We start from the raw sequence: 24,074 nt of genomic DNA on the forward strand, positions 1-24,074 counted from the left end.
CCATCATCTGAGGATTTATGAGGATTTCCTTGGTTTGAATACTGAACATATAATGATAATAGCCTACTGTATGTGTAATGTGGTTTATAGTAAGGGAAGCAGGTGACAGACTGATTATAGTAAGAGGTGGCCAGATCTTCACGTGGTTTCTGCACCATCTTAACCTGTCACAGAGCTCTATACTGACTCATCGGGGATCCTGCTGGGTCTGGGAAGAAGCAGACATAAGATAGAGCATTGAAATTCAAAAGCCAGCACTGATGCAAAGATATTGGACATATAATCACCAAATGATGTAAGTGGCCTGTTACGTTTAGTTGGGGTAAGTATTCCATACTACATCACACTCTAGAAAATGTTTTTTATGACTCACTGACTTGAGGGGAAATAATGTTTTATTTGTGGTTTTTGTTTCAGAATTTAGTTAAGGTTTGTGAGGGTTCTGAGCTAAGAACTAACTGTCAACCACACACAAGAGTACATTTCCCCGACTCACAATGCCATAAATCCATCACAGTGTAACACAAAATTCCCATCAGTCAGGTAAGGCCGCTAACTTGATGCATTATTTATAGCTTGTTTTGTGAACGGAAACATTACGGTTTCCACAGCACCTGAAATCAAAACATCAGTAACAAACATGGGTCTTAAGGCTAAAAGCAATCTTCCGACTTGACCTGAGCAACCTAACAGGAGATGCAGGCCTTCCTCCTGGCAATACTGCTGTTCAGCATGTAGTCATGAAAGACAGGAGGCCAATGGCCTTTGCTGGACTTACAAGGTATCAGACGGGCAGGTCTCGTAGAGAGAATTTACTCACCTCCTATATTCTTGTTAAAATGTTCATAGTGCTTTCCTGTGAAAAGCCAGCCACCTCAACAATTTAGTTTGGCTTGCCGTCAGTTTTTCATTTCAGAAAGGCATTAGCATACAAAAAAGACCAGAGATTAAAAATGAGACACCATGGCATAAATACAGTAAAAAAGTTTCACTTGAAATGATACAAAACAAACAAAAAATTACATTCATTCCCTAAACAGTGCATTTTAGAAATTAAACCTAAACAGAACAAACCAGTGGTTTAAGAAGAGGCACCGCTGAGCAGCCCAGCTCCCAAAACCTAGACTATGGCACAAGCGTAACGCTCAAGTGGCTCTCAAGCTGTCATTACGGCACTTCCTTAAAAACACAAGTTAAATAAACTATTTCAGCTGCTGAAAGGCTTCCCTTTCACGGCGTCCTGTTTGTTTAAAGCTGCATTTGGCCATTGACTGAGGGAGACTATTTCAGCCACAAACTTCGTCAGTGGAGCTCCGCAGAGATTGGTGGGAGGTTAAACGAGGGAGGAAAAATCCACACTCCCCCCCCCACCCCCTGTATGTGGTATTCAGTGAACGAGAGGCCAGAATACTGCTGTGCAGAGGAGGAAAACCGAGTCTAGCTTCCTGCTGGATACCCGCGAGGTGCCATTTGTGAAATGTTAGACAGAGGCCCGTCTGTCATTTCTGGGTGATGGAGATCCACTGGACTTGAGCAACTGAGCCCTGAGCACTGAGCTCTTGTGGACATCACACTATGGCTGCTGTTACTACCTCCGGAAAAGTTTTATGAGTAAATCATATTCTGTGGCCACCTGCAACTTGTGAGAGATCACAGTGCCCCCCAGTGTTCAGGGGCAAAGTTGTGCACTGCGCAGTCACTTTCTTGCAGCAGGTCTGCAGTCAGTGGGGCCGTGAGAGCCCCCTCAGTACAGCAGCTGAGCGAAAGGGTGCCGGAGCAGCTCCTCGGTGCTGGGCCGAAGCCGGGCATCCACGAAGATGCGACGCAGGAAGTCACGCGTGAGCTCCGAGGTGTGGGCCGGCAGTGCCGGCACTGTGGGCTGAGTGGCAATCTTGAAGATGGCCGCCATAGCCTCAAACTCGGCCCAGGGCGGCTTCTCCGTCAGCATCTCCACCACGGTACAGCCCAGACTCCTGGGGGGCACAGATACAAAGGGATGGACAGGATTAGCAGGAGAGAGTGGTTAAATTCTAACATTATACGACTAAGGGACTCTGATAGCCCAGCTGACCTTGAACCAAAGGAACCCAATTCAGCCCCAATAGTCAGGACGAGAAAGTTTTCAGTATCAGGCTACTGTACATACACTACAAAACTATGATCCTCTCAAGACTTGTTACTGAGTTCCTGGAATTAGCACCTCCAAGTGTGACTGGAATGTGGACCCCAGAGAGTATGGGTGGGTCTGACATTCTCAACATAGTCATGACCCCATGGGGGGCAGCGTGCTGGACTCTCGCTGTGCTCCCCGCTCATGCATGACTGCAGGGCTAAGCACACCTCCAACTCCATCCTCAGACACCTCAGGGACAGAGATGCACAGCATATCAGTTAACCTATCAATATCAGCTGACACTTGTTAAAAAAATAGACACATTGGGCTGATTGGGCAATATTGACGGCCAATACTACTTATAAAATGGACAAGATTTCACTGGATGATCTGACTTTTTCCATAGTTGGCAACCAGGGACATCATCCGCTCATTTACCACTTATGTGAAAGGGGACCCTGATGATGCCAAGAAGGGGGGGGAGTAGCGGAATCAATAATGTGGCCCGAAAATACAGGAAGCTATGTCCTGCATTGGTTCAGAACAGGACACAGAATTTAGTTCTATAATATGAGATGCTCCAGGAAAATATTCGCTCCCCCCACTTGCCAAGTGGCTCCGAGGTTAGCCAATGTGTTATCAAACAAATATACGTCGGTTATCAGAATCGATCAAAATTTGTGTATCAGTGCGCCACCACTGAAGAAGTTGCAGATATCACCAGTCGCTCGTCCGGCCACATGCCCCAGCCAGCACTAGGACATATTTGCCGCTACACACTGCCTCAGAAAGGCACACAGCCTCATCGAGGGTCCCAGTCAGCCTCTACAGCTACGTCTTTCCCTCCTGTCTTCAGGCAGATGACACAGAATCATCAACTCTTGAACCACATTCACTACTTGCACAAGGCTACTCCTGAGCTGCCAAATAAGCATTACAGAGTAAACAGCCGGTGATTTACAGAGCCTACTTTTACAAGGTGTTATTCATTACCTCTATAATATAATATTCCTGTTGTCATTATTGTATGGTTGAGCTATGTACTGTCATTCTTTCTATTCTATGTGCCATTAACTGATAGCCTGCAGGGGGCAGCATAGAGGGTTTCTGCTCATTGGCAGTGGGAGCACATGCGTGTGGGAATAGAGTGCAGCTCAGGGGTTTAGAATGCTGTATCTGATTGGGAGATTGTTGGTTCGAATCCCATGGTCCATAAAGTGACTTCACTGTTGGACGCTTGATCTCCAGTTGGTGCAGGGACTGTCTGACTCTGCGTTCTGAAAAATGTATGTCTGCTAAACAAGTAAAATAAAAGTGCTTAGCCCACTTGCATGGCATCCGGCCAGCAGAAGCCCATGGCTGCCGCTCATCCAAAAAGAAGGAGCTCTCAGGCCTCTACAGAAGAGACTCAATTCAATTTTACTTGTATAGAGTATTTTCACAACATTACATTGTCTCAAAGCATGTTACATTGTTCCTGCCAAATTGTTCCTGCCCCAGAGCATAAGTCAGAGGCGAAGGGGGCAAAGTAAAAACTCCCTGGTAGGAAGAAACCTTGGGAGGAAACAGCCTGAAAGGTGACACAAAGCTGGGAGCACGGTGCTCTTCACACCTGTGGGTGACACCTCCTAGACTCGAACGACCATCTATGCAACAGGACTAACATGGCACTTCAGGCTGTCAGTGGAGCAGGGCAGCAAAACTTTGCCAATTTTATTTTAACACCCAGGCAAAAGCTAGAAACATTTTGCGCCGTGTGCTCCCGACACTGGTGGTGTGTTTATGCTGGCAGCGACATCACTGAGAAAGGCCCTTCTCCAGCCATTTCCCCTTGGCTGCCGCTGGGGAAAGAAAGCATCCTGGAAAAAATGGCGGGCTGCAGGGGCTTGATGGCTCTAAGCCAATCACATCCCTCTCCTGATGAGGCACCGTCCAATCAGATCACAGAAAAAAGCCACGGACAGCACATGTATCTTAAAAGTAAAAAATAAAAAAAGAAGGCTCCGCTCCATGCTGATGAGCATTCGCTGGCTGCTTTATTAGGCACCCCAATGTGGTAACAGGTAGGACTGCCTTTCTGTCTCCGGAGCTGCTTCAAGGGTGTTTAGAGATACTTATCTGCACACCAGTGTTCCTTCATGCTGTTAGCTGTGATGGGTCTGGCCATTCTCCTTTGACCCCTCTTGTCAACAAAGTGGGTTCGGCAACAGAACTCCTGCTGATCGGACGTATTTTGTTTATTGCACAATTGTCTGCAAATTGTAGACACCGCAACGCATGAAAAGCCCTCAAAGGTAGCTGTTACTGAGATGCTGGAACTGTCTGGCACCAACAGCAGCAGCATGTTTAAAACTGTTCAGGTCAGGCATCCTGGCTGTTATTATGCTTAGTCACAAAGTCACTGGGTAAAGTGGCCTGACAGTATAAGTATATTTAGCCCTTGAGCAAATAAGTGTTTTGATCAGCATCGGCGACTTTTTCTCACTACCGTAGAGAAATGTACAGAAATGCAAGCTGAAATTCGTACTAATAGTGAAAAAATTCTTATACCAGGGCACCACTGGATTCTCGAATCTGATTGATCAGAAGAGTGTTGATTAATTTTACTGCCTAGCCAGGTAAATCATAGCAGTAATCTTTAGTTGTAAATAATGTTACTTAAAATTCGATAAGTAGAACTTTAAAATGAACAGAAACTAAATGCAAACGTTAAGTCAGTGGCGGAAGAAAGTGGCTTGTCAACATACATGTACACATACATGTTATATGTGTACAACTGTGTACATGACAAACCTCTTGACTCTTGACTGAAAAGAATGCTGTCAGGTACAAACGTGCAAGCCAAACGCGTGGTAACTATGATATCAGCGGGTTAATGCACTCCAATCCGTGCATTACACACTTTCAGAGTATGCGGACTCTGCAGCATGTCAGGCAGTTTTTCACCTCTGTGTATTTAAAATGTACAATGCACAGCTTCTCATGCATTACCCCTTACATACTGAACAAACTATACAGTAAATACAGCCTTCAGCATAGCCTGTCTCACTGCATGAGGGGACAGACAGCTTGGGGACCGACTAAATGCATGACAGGAAGACCATCAGAAACACAGTGAGATCCATGCCCATGTGTGATTATGCTGAAACATCAACATCCCCATTCGGATAATGCAACAACCTAATTACCACACGTCAGCCTTGCGTCCATAACCCTCCCCGCTGATCACTTCAGGGCTCATCCAGTAGGGGGTGCCAGTGACAGAGCGAATGCCCGTCCCCGACATGCAGATGGTCTGGAGTCTCTTGCTGGCACCGAAGTCTCCCAGTTTCACGTTGCCGGCAGAGTCTCGCAGGATGTTGGCACCTGGGGTAATGGTACCGAATAATATTCCATTAAGTAATTCTGCCCCCTCCCCCAAAAAAGAAAGACTGCTGGTTTTGTCTCTGTTCTATAGGTCTCCAGGTCACGTTCAGGTGGATACCTTTGATGTCACGATGCACGATCATATTGCTGTGAAGGTAGGACATGCCGTCGAGGATCTGCTTGGTGTACTTCCGGGTCACGTTCTCCGTTAGGGCCCCATAAGCCTTCAGTTGGTCCTTAACTGAGCCCTACGGACACACTGCATACTGAGTACACACACTGCCCATCATTTGGGTCTGTTACAGTGGTAATGAAGGAGATGGCTTCTTTTGAGCACCAAAACGGTGTCTCATCCCAGACAGACACAAGTGAAGAATGCAGGAGCTCACCCCGGGCATGTACTCCATGAAGATGGTGAGGGTCTTCTCGCCGTGGTCCCGCAGGCAGCCGTAATACTGCACGATGCGCTCGTGGTGCAGGCTCTTTAGGAGCTGTATCTCACACTCCAGGGTGCTCACCTCCTACAGGGGCAGAAGTTGTTAACGTACCATCTGCCGCATTTGGAGGAATGCCGCCAGGCCAGCTGGACAGCCACGAATCGAAACGAACATCCAGGGAAATGCTGGTTAGCATCCAAAACTTTGGCTTCTGTTGGACTTAGGACCAGAAAATGCAAAAGAAAATTTACAATAAATATACAGTATAATCCATTTATTCATTGTCCATAAACCTCACAGTTGGATGTTCGGAACTACAGCAGGAACCCCACGTCAAATGGGTAAGAAGCCCACGCAGCAGGTAATACATCTCTATGCTCAGTAGAGTGATTTCACCATTAGGCCCAATGTCTGTTACCAACAACCACAGCATGTTTAAAACCATTAAAATGGTTATAATGCTTAGCCACAAAGCCACAGAGTCTATAAGTGTTTGTGTATTTTTCAGAATCATGCGCCCAGGGGAGGGCTGCAGCAGCAGCACTCACCACTGCAGAGGGCTGACCCTGCGTTCTCAGTTTAATGTTGCTTTAGATACAAGCATCTACCAAACAAGCAAATGTAGAAATGCTATACTGGAGTGGATAGCAATGACGGAGCGAATACCTTAATGCACTCTTCATTCTGAAGGTGCTTCAAGCCAAATATTCCTTTCAGAGATTTAAACAGTTATACAACCAAGAATGAAACAACACAGACGAAGTGTGAATGTGTCTGAAAGTCAGTACTGAAGCCGATCGAGCGAGACCGGTGCAGCCATGTCTGACTCTGGAGACGGACACCTCCTGGGTGTCGGCATGCAGTGAGTCTTATCTGGGTGTTGGGCCTCGCGTCTGCTGATGATGCCAGAGTTCCCAACTTTGGTTTGCTGGCTGTAGTGAGAATTTCAATTTCAAGACAAGTCTGCAAACATATTTACATGTATGTAAGAGTTTTATTACCTTATAAACAGTCTGTAGGGTTTGTAAACTACCACAACGCTTTTGATGTAGTCAATTTTAGGTTTATAATGGAATAATATATGTTCGCTGTAAGATTTCTTGCATGAGTGTGAGAGTCTGAAAGTGTGAGTGTCACGGAAGATGCATGCGAGGCGGCCACCCTGCTGAGCAGCGTGCGAGCTGAGATGCTGCTGCAGAGAGCAGACCTGAGGAGGCGCTTGCTGCTGATTCAGGGTAGATGCACACACATCCTGTGGAGAGCTAATTACTAAACGAGAGCTCAGCTTGGCGTGTTCATGGACGTGAGCCGAATCCCAACCACCGGTGCAGATATCAACACGGAGCATGCAGCGAGATTAAACAGATGACAGATCAAAGCGTGATGAATTGTTCGTTTTGTTTTTCCTATCTATTCAGGCACGTGAAGCTTGTGTACACCCATGACACTTTCCTCCCTTCAGCCCAACACAGGAAGTGACAATGCTTGTTTTCCCAATAGTAGACAGGAAACGGCTTTGAAGAAAAAAACAGGGGGGGGGGGGTTCATCTTCTCTCAACCCTCAGCCAAAGAATAAACATCCTCTTTTCTGGCATAGATCTGCTTAGTCAAGGCTGGTTTCATTTTCTTTATCCGTTTTTCTTTCAGTACAGGCCCAGCACTAATTAGTAGCAGTATTTCCCCTCAAGCTTACAAACATGAAGAAGGTAAATCCTAACCTGTGCAGGTACAAAAAACAAGCGTCACACGCTGAACACACATGACATCCAAGCAGCATCCACAGAACCAGTCGTGCTGTCCGCTTCAGCCTCACCTTGCTGGTCTCCGGGCTCTCGGGGTCAAACCGAACCTGCTTGGCGGCAAGTTCCCGGCCAGTGTCGACGTCGTAGCACAGGTAAACCTGCCCAAAGGCACCCTGTCCCAACATCTTGCCACGGCGCCACGTCAGAGGGGCACTGGGAGCTGTGGGGAGAGAGAGAGTAGAGGAAGACAATCTTGATCAGAGGTTTTGAGAGTATCCTAATGCACAGCATGCATGCAACTACACAGTCATTGCTGCAGAAGCTGCATCTGGCTATTAAGGCCAAGAGTTCCTGCAGACTAGAAACTTATTTTCATGCTGCACTAAAAAGTAGCAGTAAACATTGGATCAGAACCCCACGGGTGGGGCAGGGGGCACAGCAGGAAGTGACACCTCCCCAGTGCGATGTGAGCCCAGCGCGGGGCTGCGGGCTGCACTCACACTTGCAGGGGAGGGTGCGCTCCTTGGGACGCAGCTGTCCCTGAGCCTCCAGCATCTGCCAGGCGGAACCCAGGCTCTCCTCGCTGTTGTTCAGCGAGCGACTCGACGGCACCAGCGTGAAGAGGTTCCCCTGAGCCCGGCGGATACGCGGGAAGGTGCGCCGGCCTGGGGAGGTGAAGAGCCGGCTCATGTCAGGAAGGCAGCACAGACTCCCCCAGAAGATAACCACAACCAGTGTCCAGCTGTGATCAGCATGGCAGACACACGTTTAAAAATAGTATTAACTGAAAGTGCTGATGACTATCACTCGCTTATGTTATTAAATATAATTTAAAGGGGAATTTGTAATATCATGTTTAATATTATTGCCTGTAAAAATCGTGTTAACTTAGTTTTATTTTGCTTTTAGCCCGTGAACAATTAATTGAAGGATTAATTTAGGACTGATATACTAAAATAATTTAAGGTACTCTGACACAGTCAAAAACAGAATCACTGCAGGTTAACTCAGCTCAGAGCAAAGACTATCACTTGTTCTCTGAACCCCGGTGAAGTGAGGAACAGGCGTGGAGTGAGACCTTCATTGTGGTCTTTGTGCTGGGGGGAGAGGTGGTACCGCCTGGGGTAGGTGCCTCCTTTTGCAGTCCTGTCATGGACGTGCTTCTCGCGGTCTATGCCAGAGCAAAGAAACGAGACACGGTCACTGCAGCTGCCAGGCAGGAGTGGGCCAGGCTACTAGCCAGTCTACTAGCACCTACCGGAAAATTCCTGACGGTTGTCTGGGAAACTTTTGGCCCTGTACATCCGTGACTTCCTGAGGGCTGGACTGCAGGGTCAAACAGTGCTGGTGAACATACGCGAAAGGCAGCGGTCCAGCCTACCTGTCCGCTTATCATCAGGCGCACGGCAACTTCAGAAAAGCCATCCATCCTTTAGTCTAGCTGTTTACCTGCTTCTTACACTCTTCCCTACCTTATAAACTCTTTATAATCTGCCCACCTCTAGCCGACAGTCTGTCTCAGAAATGCAATGCAAATTAAACAAGTTTACGAGGTATTTCCTGACAATCCAATGAAACGCTCCTCAGATACGCTGGCTGCAGCTGATTCGTATGTTGAATCAGTGCATCGTGGAAGAGAATCAGCGATTTTACTTGGTAGAAAAGGACTAGGGTATGTTTGCCATACATTAGGGTGTCCAGATAATCAATGTCAGAGAGGTCACATTGAGAAACTTCCCTTTTTACAACATACTTTATAACTGAACGGTTCCTGTGCTTGGCTGGATAGTTCAGTTCTTCTTGTGCTTTAGTTTGTTTCCTTGATTGAAAGATTTATTCAGCTGTTTAACATTCAAATCAGTGGCACATGCATGATTATAGGAGACTGACCAATTAGCACAAAGCAAGAACTTGATGCTTAAGTGAAATCCAGGTCCTTTTCATTTTAAATTTCGGTTAGAAATTCTACCCTTACACCAAGTGTCCTCAATGACATGGATTATTTGGTTACCTTATCATGTGTTCAAACCAGAACACCAGGATATTCCTGCATAGCAGAACTGGGCCACATATCATAAGGGATTTCCCAGTGACCTCAAACGGTTGCCCTGACGCGTCACATCTGGCCAGTTAGAACCCAGGTTCTGTGTGGAGCCACCGGTCGACCTCACCTGTCCGAGCTGCTGTCCAGGGACAGGCAGCTGCCTGACACAGAGTTCTCCGCACTGCTCCAGGGGTCCGGCATCTAGGGGCACGGGACAATCAAACCATCAGGTATCCGAAAGTCAGTCGAGCGTGGGGTCGCATTAGATGGGCAGGAGGACATAAGTACTGTGACTCTGACACTTATTAATGGCTTTCTGGACATTAGAACCATTCCTATGGGAATTCCTGCAAATTAACCCACACTTGCTTGCCATGCCCTCCAGGACAGACGCTAAATATATAAGAGAAGCTGATGTGATGGGAAGTGTTTAAGAGAGTGAGTGTGCATGTGTGTGTGTGTGTGTGTGTGTGTGTGTGGGGGGGGGGCTCTGTCTCCAAACAGATCTCCCTGTCGTGCATTTTCTTCCAGCCAGATGCAGATAACATCTGTAGCCTTGCATCAGGAAATGCAGGAAAAGGCTGAGTGACCGTCTGCAGGAGAACAGGATTAAAAAAGAGAGAAAGAGAGAATGAGTGTGTGTGTGACAGAGAGACAGAGAGAGAGAGATGATGAATGCCAGTGGCTCCAATTTTCTCTGCAGGGCCAAGCTGCTGCTGGATGGTGAGTGATGACTTCACTCACTTGTTTGTGACGAAACACTCAGGCAGAAACTGGGAGTCTGTCACTTATGAAATAACGGATCTAATGGTCTGAAAATGGTCATTTCTTTGCGACAGTGGCGTTGTGGCCATGGACACGCGGCATCATTCCCTCCCACCTACACTACGTAAATCGGAAGACAAACACTAAGGGAATGTGAATTTCCAGATAATTATCACACAATTATCACATTATGATGCCTAATATATTCTAAACGTTAAAACATTTCAAAATGGTTACATTTTATAGAGCCCAGTGTTAGTACAGTGCATTGTAAGAGGATGAAATCTCAGTATCGTTTCCTGTTCTTGGTAAACAGATAGGTGTCTACGCTGGGTGAGCACAGCACTCCCACGGTGTCACATCCACGATGTTACTCCAACTCCATCACTTACACAGCATCACTCCCAGATGGTCACACACACTGTCATACATATACATTACTCACACGCTATCACTCGCACACATTTACTCACATGCCGTCACTCCCATGTCGTCATTCCCATGCTGTCATTAGCATGCCGACACTCACATAGCATCATTCCCACTCTCTAACAGTCACTCACGTGACACAAAACTCACGTGCTGTCACTAACATACCATCACTCCCACACAATCAGTCACGTGCTGTCACTAACACGCTGTCACCCACAAGCCATCACCCACACACCGTCACTCATACGTTGTCACAAACACCCTCACCCAGGGATTTATAGATCCGAAAATGCTCTGCTGATCTCAGTGAACTGACAGGTGTCTGCCCCCGCCTGGGGGTGATGGCTGAGCCCGGCTCTGTGACTCACACACGGGTCCAGGTTCTCAGGGATGAACTCGCCCTCGCTGTTGATGCTGGTGTAGGAGCCCTGGCGTGCAATGTGCTGCTGCCGCTCTGGCACATATCCGGGAGGGGGGGAGCGGCGACCCGTGTTCTGGGAGCCTGGAGCAGGGGTGGGGGGCAATTCTAGTCAAGGTTATCATAGAAATTTAGTGTGCAGACCAGCTTGAGAGCCCTTAAACACACTGAAGCTCAGGGTCACTCCTTACTACCAAGCTTCAGCTTCCTGCAGCTGATGTCTGGGCAATCTGCCGCACTCCTGTCCAACAGCAGCAGGTTAACCGTGATTTGTTCACTTCAGCGCAAGCATCTTGCTCTTACTGGCACTCTGCAGGCCTGGCCCTCACCCTACTCCTGAAGCACTGCTAAGGCACGCTAAGCTAACAGCATGCCGCAATCTGATTGGCTGGCCTCCAGCGGCCCATTGTCGGGTAGTAAAGTAATGGTGGACAGGAAAAGGAAGAAGACCCACAACTTAGAGGAAGCCAGGCATACAAAAAAAAGTAGTAAGATGGGGGACTGTGGGGAGACTGACAGGGGAACAGCGCCTGTAATGTAAGCAATATGTGTTTTCCCATCTCTCCGGTATTTGAAGCTTTGATTCGTCAATCCGGAGCAAGCTACAGTAATCCTGATTGGATGCAATTATTACAGAGAGTCACTGTAAAAATATTCAAGATCAGGATGAAGTCTACATGACCTACATGACTTGAGATGAGAACCACAGTGAAAAAACAGCAGAAGCTATAATTATTTTCCCAGAGTCTACAGACATGCAACTGGCCCCCCATGTGTGAGTGTGTACGGTGTGGGCCCTGCCATGTGCTGCCACTCCATCCTGGATGTCAAAAGCCTTTGTGCCTTGTGCCTCCTGGGCCTATTTTTAGCAAAGCTCCAGTCAGAGGTCTGGCTTCCAGAACCTTCTGCCCATCCAAGCTTTGCAGGCGAACCCGAGGCCACTGTGAGATGCTGTGCACACTCACCGGTGGAGTGGTGCTGCCCCCGGGGCTCGGGGGGGTGGAAGGCAGCGGTGACATCACTCGAGGACAGGGAGGTCTTGATACGCACCTGCTTACAGGCAGAGACATGGGAGGGGGGTGGAGCCTACAGGCAGAGCAAGACAGTCATGTTATTAATTTTATCATGCCTGACGTGATCTTTAATTCTAATAAGTCATTAACAATGAGTTCTACAAATTAGTCCTGTAAATATCGAAAATTGAAAAGTAACTGTCTATGAGCAAGGGGCATATACATTGATGGGGCCAAAAAAAGTTGATTGGCCGCCAGTGTGTAGCCTTCCCTGTTAGTCACTAATTCAAAACATGTCATTGGCTAAAGATAAGGTGATATCCTCTGTATCAATTATAGCCCCTTTTATGCCCCCACCTTCTTAAATGCTAGAATCACCCCTGCTATGACCTGTACTTTGACTACTTCCTCCCGGCAGTAATCGCAGCTTCAAACTCATCATTGTCCCCTCGAGTCCATTTTACATTTTGTGAAACCTCTTTTCCAAGACCCAACAGTGATTAAAAAAAATAAAAACATGATCCATGATGCACTGGGACAAGCTACTGTGCTGGACAATATTCTTGAGATGCTGAAAAACTAAAATTTAAGAAGCATTTGATGTTGAGTGACTTTGACCCCTGAGGGCAACCACAGACTTGAAGGTGGTTCATACAGTAGTTACTGTGGATGTGCCACCACACGTGACTGTGATGATATAATTTTCGTCGTCAAGGTCAGGCATGGGGACTGTTTGGGGGGGCGTATATGAGAGCGTACACTACTTGAAAATTGAAAAAAATGCAGACAGTGTTTTCAGTGACAGAAACGCGCCTTGATTGTTTATTAGCCAATGGTAAAGTAGCCTTAAGTCAGAAAGGAGATCAGACCAAAGACTGTATACACACACCTTTTCAATCCACTATGATCAGAATGATAACAAAGAATGGCTAATCGATTCAAAGTAAAGTCGCCTGAAAGTCTGGAAATATTGGCATTTACAATATATATTCTGTCTCTGGGATTATAAAGACTCCCAAATGGCTGCAAACTAAAACAACTATGCTTATAACAGCAATACCACATACCTGTCCTAGTATCAATCTTATTACAGTTTTGATATTTCATTTAGTTTTTATGTTTATTTTCAATGTTCAATCGAAATCCAGTTTTGTTTTAATTATTTATCAGTGCGGTTTTGTTACTTTTTAGTTTACATATGTATCTTTTTTAGTTTCTTTTATATTTTAGTTTCAATTTAAGTAATTTTATTTCTAAGCAGAAAGTTGTAGGACTTTGCTAGGTACTACAAGATGTTGTCATGTAGTGCTGTTGTCCATTTCTATGGTTCAAGTGTTTTGCAGGTAAGAAGCCCAATGATAAACAGATCAGTACTTTAGCTAAATAGTATTAAAAATTGTTTTAAAAAAAAAAATAATTTGACAATTGTTCACTTCAGTTAGTTTCAGAAATGTATATTTATAGTTTTAATTTAGTTTATTTTTCGTTTATTTTATTTGTTTACCAAAATGTTTGTTAATGCTAACCCCCTGCCTTATGTGCTGTAAGTACATAACGTGAGATTTGTTTTAGTAAATTCTGATTCTTAATATAACATCCATACCACCTTCTTAAACATGGCGTGGCCACGTCCACAAGAGGTACGAAGTGGACTTAGGTGCCACATAGAGGGGCCACCAGACCTGACACCAGCGTAAAGACGTGGACAGGAATGTCAGCAGAATATCGGAGTTAAAGCATGCGGAACTGACTTCCTTATGCTCAGAATGTAGAAGCAGGATCCTGATGCTCTTCATACTGGAGCTACGGTCCAGGAGGTCGATGGCAGTGTCTAGGTTCTCCTGACTGTTCAAGGGTATGGATAGCTGCAGAGCAAGAGAGAGAGAGTAATGGGGAGTAATAGAGAGAATGATGAGCCGATCCCAGGTGATCGACAGTGCACTCAGTACCTCGTTGTTCATGTAGTACAGGTTCAGCCGCTGGCCAAACATGGTTGCCACCTTCTGTTTGAGGTCCTCAAACTGGACTGGCCGTCCAAACATAAGGACCCTATAACAGACAAACAGGTCGGCTTTTAAGGAACCGGAAGCACACACATCCACACATGTATGGCGGCCCTGGGAAAGAGAGTGAGGCCTTGACTTTTACTGCGAGCTGAGGGGGGTGGGGGGGGGCATATTACCTAAAATTATTATTATGGTATTTTTCACTTTGTGGACAGTGATGGTATTAAATCAGAATATTACTTTTTTCCAAGTTTTGGGAGGAGTAGCATGTCCTGTCCCTTCATATAAATTAAAATAAATATTTTGTAATATATTAAGTACACTTTCATTGCTATTACAATTGGGAATGGGTGGTTTTATTTTGAAAAGATAAGTGAGGTTTTCTTATTTTTGTTTCTGCAATTGTCGGAGTAACAAGGCAAAGGGAATGGCAAGCCGTTTCAGCCGAAAACAGTGCATTTTATTTTTCATTTCAAATAAAATGCAGGGTTGCCAGCTTTGATCAGCTGGCTGGAGTGAGATTTTTAATTTGAGACAAGTCTGCACACGCATTTACATGTATGTAACAGTTTTATTACCTTGTAAATAGTTTTGGGGTTTTGCAAAGTGTCACGCCAGATGCATGAGAGTTACCAACCCTGAATACATACATTTTTATAATTGTTTCAGTCGAGTTGATCTGTGTAAAAAATAACTTTATACAGTTCTTAAATAATGTAAACTTTGACGAACATGAAGTCACCAGTAAAATACTACTAAATCTCTTTATCCAGCATTATATAATATACTGTGTTTGAAAACTTTTAAGCTTTACGATTTCAGAGCAGCTACTCTATTAGGAACATTATGGCTTTTTGGTTGAGGGCGTTAGATTCTCTGCTGTTATTAACACCAATGGCGCATTAACAGAAACAAAAGGGCCGCATAAGCTGAAGTACGTCTTGCTTGGTCGTTAAAGGAGTTTGATGCTCATTGTTGTGGGAAACGGGTGGTTCTAGTGTTAACTGGACAGTTGTGCCTTTTACCACGCACCTTGCATGAAGGCAGCATCGCATATATATGCTGATTTAGCCAATATGTTTTACTTTTTAATTTGGTACTATATATATGCAACCAGGTTATTTTGTTGAATGTGTACAATTACACAAAATCTATTTATTTTGAATTTGTTCATTTGTTATTGCAACACCCTGTCAGAGTGTGCAATAGAAAAATCACACAATGCAGATCAACTAGTTACTATATAAGGACAAGTATTCAGATTACAACTGAAGCTTTGAAGAAAATAAAATGCTTTATTTTTATAAATATGCTGTTGAATAATTAGACTGTGGTCTTCTCGCGGTATTACTGCAATAATTAAAATCCATATCGTCGCCCACAATCACATGACTGTGACACTGGTGTACTGCCCAACCCTACTGTGAGCCAATGGAAAAGTACCCAACCATAAACTGCATTTCCCTCATAAATTTTTGTAGCCAGGGAACTTTAACAGTCTTGCACGGTTACTTACATGCACAGTTGATAAAAGTCCAGGAAGAGCACCTTACCTTATTTCTCCACTGAACTCGAACTTGACTCTCACATCGTTCTATGAGAAGAGGGGGGAGAGGTCATGTGACATTGGCAAGACCAATCAGAAACACACGGTGGAGGCGTCAAAGCTCACCTTATTGTGAGCCCTGTGCTCCAGGTTTAAATAAGTCAGAATTGTTACTGCTGCCAGCTATCAGCGATTTGGACCAAATCAGTGACCTAATTCTAGACTATGAGTAATTCAACAATGTTTAAGACACATTTATTAATGATCTTAAATGCAATTACAAAAATTTGGAAAACATGACATAAAGCTCACTGACAATACCATCTTCACTTAATGTGATATACAGCTCTGTGAGAGGGTAGAAAACACAAAAATGCTATAATAAAATATTCCACAAACAGTAGCCGCTTTCTAAAAGTCACCTTCCGGCTTGTGGAATTGACTGCCTTGGGTCTCCCTGAGCCACAACCTGGCAGAGGCTGGCGACGAGACGTCTGAAGGGCCACCAGGTCCTTCATAATGGACTGGAGAGCCTGATGCTCATCTAAGGATCATAGCAGGTACATACAGAAATGAGGAGGAGGGAATTGTGAATGAGGGGAGGAAAAGGGGATATTGTGAATGAGGGGAGAAGGGGGAGATTGGAAATGAGAATAGGACAAGGGAGAATTGGGAATAAGAGAAGTAGGGAATTGGGAACGAGAGGAAGAGAAGGAGAGAATTATGAATGAGAAGAGAAGAAGGGGGGAATGGGAATAAAAGGAGGAGATGGGGCAATTGGGAATGTGAGGAGGAGAAGGGAATTGGGAATGAGATGAGAAGGAGGAGTGAATTGGGGATGGGAGGGTGATGGGGAATTGGGAATAAGTGGAGGCAATGAGGGAAATCAGGAATGAAAGGAGGAGAAGGGGAGAATTGGGAATGAGGAGGAGGAGAAGGAGGGAATTGGGAATGAGAGGAAGAGAATCAGGGAATTGGGAATGAGAGGAAGAGAATGAGGGAATTGGGAATGAAAGGAGGAGATGGAAGGAATTAAGAGTGAGAGCAGGAGAAGGAGGGAATTTGGAATGAGAGAAGAATGAGGAGGAGGGATACATTGAACAAAGAAGAGAAAACAATAAAGAAACAGCGTGAGTTTAAGTGAAACAAAAACACTACAACAACATGCAAGAATAATGTGATGCAAAGAGATAAATATATGATTATTCCAACATAAACAAGAATACTAGCTAGATTTTTTTCTCCACTCAGCACATATAACCATTTTCTAGGTAGTAGCTAACTGAAACCTGCTGGCAGTGAACTTGATTTAACTTGGAAGGAGATGTTAACTTTTGGTTCTGGAGCTTAAGGCTTCTGTTTTTTGGAATACCTTCTCACAAAAGCAGTGACATGACTTGCTATAACATTTACACAACATTAAAAGCATATTGACACTGGTCCCAGGAAAAGGAGAGCAGGGATTCCACACATTCCTTATAAGGTTTCCCTCTACTGCATGATACTATAATACTAGAATATGGTCCTTTGCATAACTTTATGCATTCCTAATTTCCCTCGGGTGATCAATGAAGACTACCATCTCTCTCTCTCTCTCTCTCTCTCTCTCTCTCTCTCTCTCTCAAAGGGTAAACTGGGACACTTACATGTTTGATACTCTATATCTTTATGCTTCTGTGGTCTATTAACTTAAGCTCAGTTCTTAAGCTTTCAATAATAATTTTATGTTTTAATTTTCATAATTAGTATCATGTTTTTAAATTGAGAAGTAAAATTTCAGTTTAGTATCCACCCAGTAAGCAACTACTAAATAAACCAATTAAGAGACATGCTTAAGGGGAAAGGATTTTTTTTCCTCTGTGCTGAATTATATTTCAGTTTTTAATCATTAGTTAGACATCAGCTTCCCCATCTTCAAAAATATTATAAATCTATTTTTTTATTCAGTTTTATTCTATTTTTTTATTCAGCCCATTTGTAATTTAAAAGAACTTAAAAAAATGCTGTGCAAACCAATCATCAGTGATGGTGAGAGAGTCTAGAGTAATGAACTGACTACCCACGTTGAATCTAATTGCCCAAACGGGCGAGGAGACAGCACACGAAAGGTGAAGATTCAGATCTTAAAGAATGAGATAAAATGGAGATCCGATTGAACAACTTCAAACAGACTAAATACAGCCAAATTGGCTTCTGCCAAAATCCACAAAAAGGATTCAAGGAAAAGATTCAAGTGCTTGATCGTCTAGTTCATATATAACCATCACCTTATCTATCTTGGACCGCAATGATTTTTTGATACAGAGTCTGAAAAGATAATGTACAGGGGCTGGGAATCAAAGGCAGCCCAGGAAGTGTGCGGTGATATTCTATGTAGTATATACTGAAATTTTATGAACTGACTCTTTAAATGGTATTTTGACAGCAGGTCTGAAGAACTTTGACCACAATGAAATCTCCCATAATGCCCTAGTTCCTTTTAATCTTTAATATTATTATAAGGTGGAATTATAACACAGATGAAGGAGGGCTCGTTGCTGTAGGTGTTGAAGAGGTGAAAACATAAGAAGGGATAATGTGTGTGAAGAGTCAAGTTTTTACAGAATCACATTAAATTAAAGTTTTAGACTCCACACATAAGACAAACCAAAGTAATTTGCATGATCTACCTTAAAATGCATTGAATCATTTAATCAGATACAGCAGTCTGTCAGCAAAATGAGGAAAGATGGCCCTGTGTCACTGATAAGAACCAGAAGATACCCGGCAAGAATTAATCTTTGCCAATCACCTAAGATGAGAACCACAGCCCAAACTCACCCATTCTGGCAGTTCCCAAACTGTGTCAGGTATCTGCAAGAAATCTGGAACTTGTTCTTGATCTTCTCGACCAACCATCAACAAGCTGCAGAGCACCTACCCATCAGAATGGAAAATTAACTCTCGATCAGTGACATCATCACATCTGTTATTTACCCCTCATGGTCTCTATATTTTGTAGTACCAAAAGTAATTGGACAATTCACTTAAAAGCTATTTTGTGGACAGGTGTGGTTAGAGCTGGGCGGTATAACCAAAAATTTATATCACGGTATTTTTCAACTAAATGCATGTGTGAGTGACTGATGTGTGAGTGTGCCCTGCGATGGGCTGGCCCCCCATTCTGGGTTGTTCCCTGCCTCGCGAATGAAGCGAAAACTGCACTGTTGGTATCAATAATGGTGCAAATGAGTATCTAATCAGATACTAATTTTTAATATCGATTAGTATCTGAGAATCGATTTCGACAACCCCAGTATCTCCTTAGTTTCAACTCCAGCATCAGCTATATCTTCCGTTTCTGAACTTTCACTGTACATTTTTAGCGGTGCAGCAGTGAAAAAGGCCCCCCTTAAACAGTTTCCAGCTGTGCCAATTTCCGAATGTTGTATAGGCTATTTAAACCAGTATTGAGGTATTAGAAACATTCATATTATAAGAATAATTTAAAAAAAGTTTCCGGTATGAACCCGTATATCGCCCAACACTAGGTGTGGGCAATTCCTTCATTCTTTCATTATCAATTAAGTACATAAAAGGCCTGGAGTTGACTTGAGGTGTCTTGTTCGCATTTGGAGATGGTGTGAACATACAACATGGTACAGCACTGGTGAACTCAGCAACGCAAAAAGGCCTGGATGTCCATGGACGACAACAGTGGTGGATGATCACAGAATCATTTCCATGGTGAAGAGAAACCCCTTCGTAACAGCCAACCAAGTGGACAACACTCTCCAGGAGATAGGCGTATCAATATCCAAGTCTACTATAAAGAGAAGACTGCATGAAAGCAAATACAGAGGGTTCACTGCAAGATGCAAGCCACTCATAAGCCTTAAGAATAGAAAGGCTAGATTGGATTGGATGAAAGTCAGCACAGTTCTGGAACCGCATTCTTTGGACAGATGAAACCAAGATCAACCTGTATCAGAATAGAATATATAGAGAAGGGCTGGAACAGCTTATGATCCAAAGAACACTGCATCATCTGTAAAACATGGTGGAGGCAGTGTGATGGCTTGAGTGTGCATGGCTGCCAGTGGCACTGGGTCTTTAGTGTTTCTTGATGATGTCACACAGGATGGAAGCAGCCGAATGAATGCTGAGATGTTCAGAGACATCATGTCTGCTCAAATATAGCCAAATGCAGTCAAATTCATTGGGCGGCGTTTCATGATAGAGATGGACAATGACCCAAAACACACAGCAAAAGCAACCCAGGACTTTATTAAAGCAAAGAAGTGAAGTATTCTCGAATGGACAAGTCAGTCACCAGATCTCAACCCCACTGAACATGCATTTCACTTGCTAAAGACTAAATTACAGACAGAAAGACCCTCAAACAAACAGCAACTGAAAGCTGCTGCAGTAAAGGCCTGGCAGAGCATTAAAAAGGAGGAAACCCAGCGTTTGGTCATGTCCATGAGGTCAAGACTTCAGGCAGTCAATGCCGGCAAAGGGTTTTCAACTAAGTATTAGAACTGAACATTTTATTTGTAGTTATATTAAATTTGTCCAATTACTTCTGAGCCCCTGAAAGGAGGAGATTGTGTAGAAAAATTACTTTAGTTCCCAACATTTTTCTGCAATATTTTTGTTCTACCCACTGAATTAAAGCTGCACTTCCACTGCATCTGACTTGTTTCTTTTAAAATTTATTGTGGTGATGTACAGAACTTAAAAATGGAAAAACTTTGTCTCTGTCCAAATATTTATGGTCCTTTACTGTATTTTCCTGACCACCTGCACCACGCCGCACCGTAACACACATCATTCCATGCTCACGCTATTGTGAATACGTAGCTGGTTCTGCCCACCATGCACATGGCAGAAATACTACAATAGCAACTAAAAATACCACATCTTGTCCTTTGCAGAGTGCACAAGAACCCCATCTATGTCCATGCAAGGCCATCATGGCTCTGTATCATCTCTACCAACTGATAAGGAATGGAAATGCAGGTGGAATCCCCACATCTGCCCTTATGACACAAACAATTAGCCAGACATGATACACTATGTAATGCCCGGCTTGTCCGATCCTCGTGTGTGTCACGCCCCCTGATTATCCACGTGTGCTTCCCCGATCTCAACCAGCTGTGTCTTATTATTTTCACCCAGTCTTGTCTATTTGAGTCTACGTCTTGCCTTGCTGTTTGTCCATCATTGACGTTAGTTCTGATGTTTGCTGGTGTCAGTCGTCCATCCCGTAATAAATCCCCAGTTTCCCCACCTTTTGCCTGCTCGCCTCATCCTTCCCTGCATCCTTCCTGCCCGTCCGTAACCCACGAACCAGACACACTAGTGGTCCAAAAAACATACTGGTGTATTAGATGGGTGCTACAAATCCTGGGGTGACTTCAGGAGAGGTATTGAAATTGCTAAACTAATACATTTTGACAGACATAAGCATAATATAACAGTTTTACACTAACATGAAGATCATTTAAACATCATATGCTTTGACTGCTAAGACTTTTGCACATTACTGTATATAAAAACAATAAATAAATGAAGCAAGAACACATAGTCTACATGAAAACACAACATTAACAGAAATCCTTGAAATTCACAAAAATCCCATTCATTTCTGTTATGTGTATCAGCTGCTCAGGGATGCTGAAGCAACATCACTCTGCTAACTATAATAAGCAAAATTCAAGTTACAAGATAGTCTACACTTCATAACAGATCAAGCGTTGCTGCTGGAGGTTAACTAGTAAACTGTTAATCAGCTAGTATAGATCTTCATTCATTTATTCAGTTCTCATATACATGATGCTAATTATTTATACTGACACTGAGAATGTCTTTCCTGTCAACATAGCAATACCTGAACTGTAAGATATTTCAGTGTCTTGTCTGTCAGATAGTTCAGCTCACCCTTATTTGTTATGTCTAATTTGTTTGCATCTATGCAATTCTTCGTTTCTTTTATAGTAAATTGCTCTCTCGGGTCCCGGTCGCTGGGAAATAATACATAGACATTGTACTTTTAACAAATTAACTCTAATAAGAAAAATGTTTTCGTGCCAATACATTTGCGCATTTAAGATAAACGACCATTTGATCTAACTATATTTAACAAAAATACGAGTAATTTAGCGGGAGATCGCGGCTACAGCTTTAATGGACTTTCTTCGGGGGCGTAACTCTGTAACTCATAACACGTTGCTCAGCTACGTATTAAATTCCTGCAACATGTTATAATGCACTGAACGTCTTACCTGTTGCAGGAAGACCGATCTAGGTTTGACGCCCAACACTGCTGGCACTAAACATGAATTTTTATGGGATACATTCATTTTGATCAGGGAGTTTAGGGTTTCTGTGTGTTGGATTACCATCTGTACGCAAAAGCAATTTTATGACTTGCCCTAGCTTCTGAATCTTTACGTCTTTACATATCTAGACATTGTTTAACAGATTTTAGACTGAATGATCTTAATAAATCAATACATTCTAAAACAAAAAAGGCATATAATGCTTCTATGTCTCACCTGTTGCATGAAGGTCGGTCCAACTTCGATCCACTCGGTTGGTACTTAAGCAGCAGCACAATTAAATATGAGCAAACTCATATCAACTTCTTCAATTTGTCACAAGTGGAAATGCCGTTTTGTGGCCAAGAATTTTTAGTGACACAAAACTCGCATTTGTCAATGCGAAGGCACGAGAGGTTCCGTTTCACCATGCAACGCACAAATGCAGTATTCATCTCTGCATGCAGAGGTTAGGAAAGTAAAACATCTTGCCTTTTTAGGTATAGGTAAATTAAACGTTCAGTGATGCCTAATTGTGTCAAAACGAGTAAACAAAACATGACATTTAAACTGAAACACACCAGCCGGCAAGGTGTATATTACTACAACATCATAGTAATACGCAATATGGGAAGTGCAAAATACTATGATCTAATAAAGGATTGAGAGGTTTCTAATAACAAAATAAGTGATCGCTGTTTCTTTTTTTCCAGAAATTAGTTTACTTGAGGTTGCTGTCGTGGTTTCCGCGATTTCGATGGTGCATTTCTTGCAAGTCTGCAACTTTTCGCTCAGCCGCCGTTTTCGATATATATGCTGGTATACATTTGTTACTCCATTTAAGAATTAACGCATGCAATCATTCAAAAGTAATTACATGTTTTCGGTGCAATGTAAATGTACGTGTCAAAATGTTGAAGGATTTAGAAGGTTGTTCAACTTGCGTATCCCAAGTTTCACAAGCTGCTGCATCTCCACCTTATGCAATGAACGCAAAATTACAGGAGATCGCAAACTTCCGAAAACACTACAGTATAGTAGTATGTAACCATTAGCCTACGTGCATAACAAAAAATATCAAAACATCCACGCAACATAACTTAATATGGTAATTTTTTTCTGAGCCCTGAATTGGTCTTGATGATCTTGACATCAGAAGCGAAAATGCGATGATACTACGATCGCACACAGCAACAATGTAAAACATTAAATACCCGGACGAAACGCATCGTTATTCCAAAATCCCACTGCACAGTTGCGGAAAAAAATGCATTGTACTGCAGAGAATTTCTTCGAAAAAAGCGTTAACCGGAACCCTTTCGTTAGCCTTCACATATACGTCCAGAGGAAGTAAAAGTTGCGGGGTTTCCCCTGCTTTTTTAAAATCCTGTATACGGCCTGTCAAGTGAAAACAATGCGCGTTTTTTTTAACACATAGAAAAAAACTACACGATTAACGGAGGCGCTCGGACAATCGATGCACTTGGTGATACGTGTGCGAGCCCTAAAGCGGACACGCGCATTCGGCTTCTGCCAGCATAGACTTATATCGACTAGATCTGCTTCCAGATCCTTACAATTTGTTACACATGAAGGTACCCGAAATACTGCGAAGAGCCACCTGACTGATATTTCCATACAGGAATTTGCGATGAATTAATTACAGTATACTCCGCAAAAACCAATCAGTACAACAACTTTATGTTCTTTCTTCGTCCATATGCTGGGAATTTAAATGTAATACGCGATAAATCAAATTCACCAACACGAAAAAGCTAGTTAAGCAAAAAAACGTGAACAGCGTATTCTTTCACAATAATTATCTAATGGTACTGAGAAATGAATATGATTTTCCATTATAAATTATTGAAAGATGCATTCCTTCTGTAT

General features: G+C 43.4%; 1 protein-coding gene across 1 annotated transcript; it reads right to left on the minus strand.

Moving 5' to 3' along the window:
- Positions 1–377: 377 nt before the first annotated feature.
- Positions 378–24,006, minus strand: LOC125742255 (mitogen-activated protein kinase kinase kinase 3-like). The gene is made up of 17 exons (XM_049014100.1): positions 22,422–24,006; positions 18,703–18,798; positions 16,305–16,426; positions 15,890–15,930; positions 14,280–14,379; positions 14,082–14,195; positions 12,283–12,403; positions 11,268–11,401; positions 9,830–9,903; positions 8,917–8,984; positions 8,737–8,829; positions 8,159–8,323; positions 7,730–7,878; positions 5,869–6,000; positions 5,598–5,727; positions 5,302–5,479; positions 378–1,973 (listed from the first exon to the last, which is right to left on the minus strand). Exons 2-17 carry the CDS (start codon positions 18,704–18,706, stop codon positions 1,745–1,747), a joined length of 1,854 nt encoding a protein of 617 aa, XP_048870057.1. The 5' UTR covers positions 18,707–18,798; positions 22,422–24,006; the 3' UTR covers positions 378–1,744.
- Between the last annotated feature and the right edge of the window lie 68 nt (positions 24,007–24,074).

Source organism: Brienomyrus brachyistius, chromosome 5 (assembly GCF_023856365.1).
Source record: "Brienomyrus brachyistius isolate T26 chromosome 5, BBRACH_0.4, whole genome shotgun sequence".
Classification (NCBI taxonomy): domain Eukaryota; kingdom Metazoa; phylum Chordata; class Actinopteri; order Osteoglossiformes; family Mormyridae; genus Brienomyrus; species Brienomyrus brachyistius.

Excerpts from the sequence above, each read along its gene's own strand:
- LOC125742255 (XM_049014100.1), bottom strand. Across the intron at positions 8,324-8,736 it reads GCACAAAGACCACAATGAAG|GCCGGCGCACCTTCCCGCGT; the intron begins GTCTCACTCCAC and ends TCACCTCCCCAG. Across the intron at positions 5,480-5,597 it reads CGTGCATCGTGACATCAAAG|GTGCCAACATCCTGCGAGAC; the intron begins GTATCCACCTGA and ends CCATTACCCCAG.